The 7,500-nt window shown below is 45.2% G+C and overlaps 1 protein-coding gene across 15 annotated transcripts in view; it reads right to left on the bottom strand.

Moving 5' to 3' along the window:
* The window catches only part of CASK (peripheral plasma membrane protein CASK), a 434,258-nt gene extending 427,026 nt beyond the window's left edge, over positions 1-7,232 (bottom strand). For 3 of the 15 annotated variants that reach the window (XM_086543061.1, XM_086543055.1, XM_086543056.1), the window contains exon 1: positions 4,655-7,230. In XM_086543061.1, coding sequence (XP_086399187.1) covers positions 4,655-6,316 — 1,662 coding nt within the window. In that variant the 5' untranslated portion in view covers positions 6,317-7,230. Of the gene's footprint in view, positions 1-4,654 lie in introns of all 15 variants that reach the window. The other 12 variants (XM_086543059.1, XM_086543054.1, XM_086543057.1 and 9 more) reach the window with 8 other exon arrangements.
* Between the last annotated feature and the right edge of the window lie 268 nt (positions 7,233-7,500).

The raw sequence follows: 7,500 nt of genomic DNA on the forward strand, positions 1-7,500 counted from the left end.
TGTGTGTGTGTTAGGGTGCATAAGATCTTAGAATACTAATTTAAATGCATAATAACGACCTGTTGAGTTAGAATCCCTTTTACATAAAATGCTAATAGAATTTATAACAATCATCACGATGACAATGACGATTATATCAAGGATGATGAAGGTGATTGTTCACAATGAATATAATATTAATAACAACAATAATAATGATAATAATAATAATAATATGATCATAATAACAATAAGAAATATAAGTAATATATATAATAAATGATTACAAGAGATAAGGCGATAACAACATCAGTGGTATATTTCTCTAACTGCATAAATGATAACAGAAAAATAAAACAAATGCAGAGGAGAAAGAAAAAAAACGTTGAATTATCACGCTGTCATTCTTTTTGTAACCAAATGAGCGCTCTACAAAATGAAAAAAATGTAAGTAATTAAATAGTTCAAAGTCAGGGTCATCTTGTGAAGAAGTAAGGCAATAACTTCAACGCAGTCACTTGGCGTTGTAATGGTATCTCTCTCAACTTGGTAAAAAAAAAATAATAATAAAAAAAAAAAAAAAAACTTCGATATATTTGGTCACGGAAACTGCATGCGATAAGGATAGGAGAGAAAGTTGGGTAACGTTATGTTTGCTTTTCCTTCTCTTAATGCAAACGGTAAAGATATGCCCAAACTTGTAAAGACAACTGGCAAAATGCATTACTTATAACCTTGTTTCGCAGTGTGGTATCGTCTGAACAGAATATGCGATTATATGACTAATATCATTAACGCCATTTCACAGAAATATAGCGTGATGAAAAGAGACATACAAGAAATACTCACAACTCACAAAACTTACTCAATGAATACTACTTTCCTAGACCAACATCATTCCTATGCACACGAACACAGAAATGTTAAAATCAAGTCCTAAGAGATAGCTGCAGAAAAACTAATAACAGGAAGAAGAAGAAGAAGAAGAAAAAAAAAATGAGAGAGAAAAAAAGAAATAAAGAAAAAGGCCAGAATGTACACTGAGTAAAGAAGTTGGCCTGACCCCAGAGGTGCGTGTGGGTCCCCATCACGCCCAACCCTTGCGAGACAGATAATGTAACTTTATACTGTTGTATAAAACCCATTTTGCTCCAATGTTCACTTGCATTATGGCTCAGCTGTATATACACTGCACGACTGATACGCTGGTCAGGTGATATACTTGCAATGTGTGTGATATGTGGTCCACTACCACTACATATTTTCTTACATTGTACTATAAATAGTTCCAGTTGGAAATGAAGAAAAAAGGTCCTTGTGCATAATATATATTATTGTTTGCTCCCTTTATTATCTTGAAACCAGAGGAGCAACTATTTTGTAAGTTTTGTTTTCTTTATTATAACATTTTGAAAAAATATATATAAATACTAAAAAATTAAGTCATTGTGTAATCCTTCAGTAGGTCAATCAACACTTAATTTTTTTCAGCAAAGAACATCTATGTAAGTGATGAGTGGAATAATAAATTCCTGTTAAATGGCTCGATTGATAAATCAAACACGCACGCCCACACACACCACGATCCGAGAGAGAGGGAGAGAGAGGGAGAGAGGGAGAGAGAGAGAGAGAGAGAGAGAGAGAGAGAGAGAGAGAGAGAGAGAGAGAGAGAGAGAGAGAGGGAGAGGGAGAGAGGGAGAGGGAGAGGGAGAGGGAGAGAGAGAGGGAGAGGGAGAGGGAGAGGGAGAGAGGGAGGGAGAGAGAGAGAGAGAGAGAGAGAGAGAGAGAGAGAGAGAGAGAGAGAGAGAGAGAGAGAGAGAGAGAGAGAGAGAGAGAGAGAGAGAGAGAGAGAGAGAGAGAGAGAGAGAAAGAGAGAGAGAGAGAAAGTGAGAGAGAGAGAGAAAGAGAGAAAGAGAAACAGAAAGAGAAAGAGAGAATAATAATAATAATATACCTGTTGCAAATAGCTGAAACCTATATTCATCTACGAACAACTAGTGCCATTCTGCAAATCCAAACTTTTTCTTGTACAATGCTAACAAACATTTTTTCTCAATCTTTTACGTGGTTAAAGTGCTCCCACCCACACTCCATTCCCTGAGAACACGCTTATCTCACGCTATCTATTCTACACACGTTAAAAGCCCTCTACAAAATGCTGTTCACTTTCGAATAACAGCAGACCTTGCATGAAAACTGCAGTGGTCTCTAAAAAAAAAAAAAAAAAAAAAATCCAATCACCCAGAATTATAAATTTCTTTCTGTAAAAATGGAAAAGCACAGCGAACACGTCCAGAAAAAAAAAGAGAAAAAAAAGAGTTCACACTCATTACCTTTGCGGTTACCCATCAGGTAACACTTTCATTTCTATTTTTGTTTTTGCATGATCTCCTACTATACACATTCCGAATAGGAATAAAAAGAATAATACGCTGCCATTATCACACTGTATCCCAATGTAATACCATGCACAGGCACTTTACCGCTTCTCTGCATGTTCTAGGCAATTTCATTTGTCATTAAACAATTGACCGTTCCCATTTCTAAGTCCCAGAACATTCCAGTTAAAGTAAAAAAAAAATGACATTGTTCATATCTGAACTGTTAACCTTATTTTCTTAATATCATGAGTCTTTATAATTTGTTTCTTCCAAATATCTTTTTTTTATAATTTCGGTTACCAAGTGCTGTCAATTTCCATTGAATAAATATACATACTGCATATTACGAAACATGGAATATAAGAAAATAGCTTACTGAAGTTAACGTTATGATATAATTAACAGATAATAAACATCATAAAAGTACAAAGAAAATTTAGTTCCAAATTCGACCTTGGCTCAAATACCAATACCGCAGCAATAAGTCTATGGATCTTCCCACCCATGTTTTACTATCAATGATATCCAGGGGTGATTCTACTACGATGTCTGTATCCCAGTTTACGTGTACAACGAAAATATAATTAGTATTAAGCAAAGCTAGCTTTCACAGGACTGGCCATGAAATATATCTATCATAATCAAAATAAATAAAATCAACTAATTTCAGAACAAATTGTCAGAATCCTACAAAATGGGAAAAAAGAAAGAAACGAGATGCTTAATCAACTTAAATGGCAGGTATTTGAATGAAGTAACTGAATCAACACTGAATCAATATCGCTAGCGCATGCAATGACAAATTCTGATACCTTTAACAATTAGTTCCATGTTACAAGCATTTAAGAGTATGACATTAACAAAACTTTGCAACATAAAAGCTCTTTCAAAACGATTATTCGCATATCTTCCACAATACTTCGTCAAGTTACAAAAGTAACCACATACAAAAAACTTTACACAATACCTCCCCAAATCATACAATCAACAGATACAAATACCATCAAGATCTATGAAAGATAAGTGCACGCAGCTAAACAATACTCACAGACAGCCAACAAACCTTACAGCAACTAATCAGGTGAAAACTAGTCAATATACCGCCATAAAATCACACCATTCTCGTACCCCATTAAACTTACGAGCCGAACTTGGAACTTATTTCATATTCTATCTTATATTCTATTTTATCCTTAAGAATTATGTATTTACTTTTTAAATATTTTGAATCAAACTTACGAGCCGAACTTAGAACTTGTCCTTCTTTTCATATTCATTTGACGCATATGAGCAGATTCAAACAATTTGTATAAGATTATTTTATATATCAATTTTTCAAGCTTTAGAAACCCTTTTGGTTATTTTATGCCGCTCATTACCCCGGGAGACTTGGAACACCTAAATGGGGTTGCTAAACTGTCAGATTTATGATACCTTTCAGTTTACATAGAGAAATTCCAAGGGCTTGTTGCTTCTCAACATTCTTACAGAATAGATTGTTTTGTGTGTGTATGTATGTGCGTATATGTATTGTGTATGAAAATGCGCGCGCACGCATGTATGCATTGTGCACGTGTCTGTGTACGTACTTGTTTGTGTATATGTGCCTGTAAATTTATTTATATTTGTGTTTTGTACACATGTCTGTGCTAATTTATACACGTGTTTATGTATACATGTATGTATTTATTCATACATGGTTGCGTTTGTCCTTACACGTCTGTGCGTGTAATTGTCTACGTCCATGTATGGTGGATATATGCGCATAGGCATGTTGTGTGTTCGTTTTTCAGTACACACACCTGTTATTCCCTTAAATTAATACCTCATACTATGAAGCGCATTCATTACCTCCGGAAGCACTCCCTTTGTACCTGTATATATTAGTCTGATTCCTTATGGTCTAAGCCTTAATTCTGAAGACATCAAGAACATTGTCAAACACTAATTAGTCTTTATAATCTAGCTGACACCATTTAAGCAGACGTGCTTCTAACACTCAGACACTTACCCTAGACGCTTGTGCTTATTACACCAAACTACAAAATCCAGTTGTTGCAATCATTATACATATAAAATCAAAACATATAATATAGAGAGAAGTTTCTGAGACGAAACCTTCATAAACAAAACAAAACAACTAAGACAAAAATGAACGGCAAAACTAGTGAAAATAACATTAAAGAAGAAAACGAAAATCAAAAACACTTAAGACCTCACGAACATCCGAGATCTAGCACAAGACACCAACTAATCACCAACGACCAACAGAAACTAAAGAGAACCGAACTGACTTTGAGTCGACCGTTGCGAAGTGGCTGTCTGGCGGTGTTAGCTTGAGTGACCTGGTTGGTTGATGTATGGTGCGTGTAGTGGTGATGGTAGGACTGGTGGTTATTCCCAGCGACCTGACTCACCCTGCTAGATGACTGAGAGCCTCCCAGGTAATAACCATGTTGTTGTTGTTGTTGTTGGGCACGAGCTACTTCGCAATAAGCCGAATGCTGGCGAGGGTAGTCACCACCACCACCAGCCCGGGCGGGCTCCGACGGCGGGCCCGGGGGAATCGGTGGGGAGGGTCCGCTGGAGCCCCCTGAGGACCGGGCCGGGTCCGGGTACACATCGGGTAGCGGAGTCTGGTGCGAGCGCGGGGATCTGGAGCGCGGGGAGTGTGCCAAAGGAATTTCGTGTGTCGAATGAGCATGGCGGATCTCTCGGCCCTCACTCCCCGCCCTCGTACCTCGACACATGTCCTGGGCATTGCTTCGTGATCGCCGGATGTCCGGTGCCAGCCCTCCCACGCTCCCTGCCCTTGCGAGGTCCAGCGCGTTGCTCTGTGACCGTGTGATGTCCTGCTGCACATTCCTCAGCTCGCGCGGCGGCCGGAACTCGGTGGAGAAAGGCCGAGATAGTTCTTGTCCTAAGGAATGCTGGCGCTGCAGACCGAATGGACGAGCCCGAGGCCGGGCAGAGGGTTCCGAGGCCGCACTGCCCGACGTGCTTGTTCCTTCTTTGCTCACGGACTGCTGGCGGCGGAGGCGACATCCTTCGCCGTAAGTGTGCTGGTCTTCAGCGGCCTGCTCCTCGGCCTGCAACGTGGCATACATGTCCGGGACTGAGCGGTGGTGGCGCAACATGTCGGGCGCGCTGTTGGCGTGGTGAGGCCTCGTCTCTAGCAGAAGGGGGCCCAGGGGGTCCCGAGGGCTGGCCACTTCCTGATGGGGCTCCAGGACTCCGCGAGACTCCAGATTAGCCCTGTGTCGCTCTAGAGTGTGCCGGTCAATGTTGGATGTGTGACGCACCAGGTGGCGGGGGGGATGCTGCTGTGGGGCATGATGGTGGTGATGGTGGTGGTGATGGTGTGGAGTGTGGGGCATCAGCGGCGGAAGGTCGCGGTACATATCTGGAGCCTGAGGGCCGGCAATGTGTCCCCGAGACCCGGCCATGTCCTGAGGTGATGGGTGGCGGTGGTAGGGGTCGTGGTGGTGGTGTTCGTGGGGGCGGGCCTGTAGAGTGCCATCACTATATCCCTCATGGCCGTTGCCTCCTAAACTGCGACACATGTCCCCGGAGAAGCTGTGGAAGGGGTCGTGGCTCGGCCCGTGGCCCGCTAAGGAGGTGTGCGGGCAGCTGGGGCTGTGGTGGAACGTGTGGCCACTGCTGACAGGCCGGAAGGTGTCGGCTGACGAAGTGCACACGTGGTACGACGGCACCCCTGACCCGGCGCCCGACCCCGAGCGGAACGGGTCGGGTTGGCTGCCCGAGGCGCCCTGAGACCGGTACGATTCGGCGTGCGAGGTGGCGGGTCGGTAGAGGTCCATGCTGGTGGCGGGGCGGAAATGTTCGAGGGAGACGTGCTGGCGGTAGGCTGGAGGAGGGTGGTCGCGGTAGTGCTCGGGTGGGCCGCCGTGGTACTCCCGCGGAAGATCCATCGGGGGCTGCTGGTTGCGCCTCATTCCCTTCGGGCCCTGGTACCTCTGGTCCTGTGGGGCAGCTGCTGCCGCGTCGCCGGTGCCGGCCGGGCGGACCTCAGCCTTCGAGCCTAGGCAAGTCCTCTTGGCGTTACTCGCCCTGTCCGGGGCAGGAAGTTGTCATGGCAGCGCGCCCGCACACCCACACCTGACCAGACACCCGTGGTGGCGCGGGGGCGGCAGCAGGAGCACACAGGTGCGGGTCTCCCGGGGGCGCCTCGCACGGTGGGCAGCGCGGCTATTGATCCATGGCGGAGGGCAGCAGGCACGAGGGCCTCACACCGCCGCCGCCAGGTGCCTCAGCCTCCCCAGGGCAGGTGCCACGCTCACCTGCTGCCACGCTCACCTCACGCTCCTCCTCTCCTGCCTCGTCCACGCCCACCCTCTGACCTCACGCTCACCCGAATCACTGCCCTCTTCATAGGGCGTCACGCACGACTCCCTGTACCTGTTTATCTATCCAGTTCCAGAGTTGAACGCACTACACACTTTGCAATCACTGAACTTACAGACTTTCAATAAATACACAACCACGGAAGTATAAACACACAAATACTTATTTGCTATGATAATATCAAAAACACAAAAATTTACTTTTCAATAAAATAAGAATCTTCACCAATACAACAACATCTCTTCCTCCCAACAAGTTCATCCATGACTACCCTGGCACCAACATGAGCACGGCGGGACACCTCTCAGCAGCTCCACGCCCCTCCGAGTCCTAGCGAGCGTGTGCTGACGCCCCTGCAGGGTAGCGCGAGGGGCACGAGGAGCGGCGGGCAGGCAGGTCGGGTGGGCCGCCTGACACGTACTGAGCATCGCTCCCTGCCTTCGCCTCCACCGACCTCTCCGAGCACCACCGGATGCCGCCTCTCGCGCCCCGCTGCCACAACACCACCGCTCTTCTGCCTCCTGATCGATGGAGGCGACACTCTAATAGGTGTTGTGTCCTTAAACAGCTGACAAGGAACACCACTACATCATCAGCCTTATATACAGAGTGAGTAAAATCTAGGACAGCACGCGAGCGGCAACGCTGCGTGGAGGCTGCGCGCATGCGGTTTGCTATCTTTTTCCCTCCCCACTCTGTGCTCACGGGAAAGTCGGTGACAACCGTGCGACCTCATTAATAATGACCTTGTTTTTAAAGCGACAAGGTATGCTGG

This window comes from Penaeus japonicus, unplaced genomic scaffold (assembly GCF_977035675.1).
Source record: "Penaeus japonicus unplaced genomic scaffold, GWHDUDI00000001_assembly GWHDUDI00000013, whole genome shotgun sequence".
Classification (NCBI taxonomy): domain Eukaryota; kingdom Metazoa; phylum Arthropoda; class Malacostraca; order Decapoda; family Penaeidae; genus Penaeus; species Penaeus japonicus.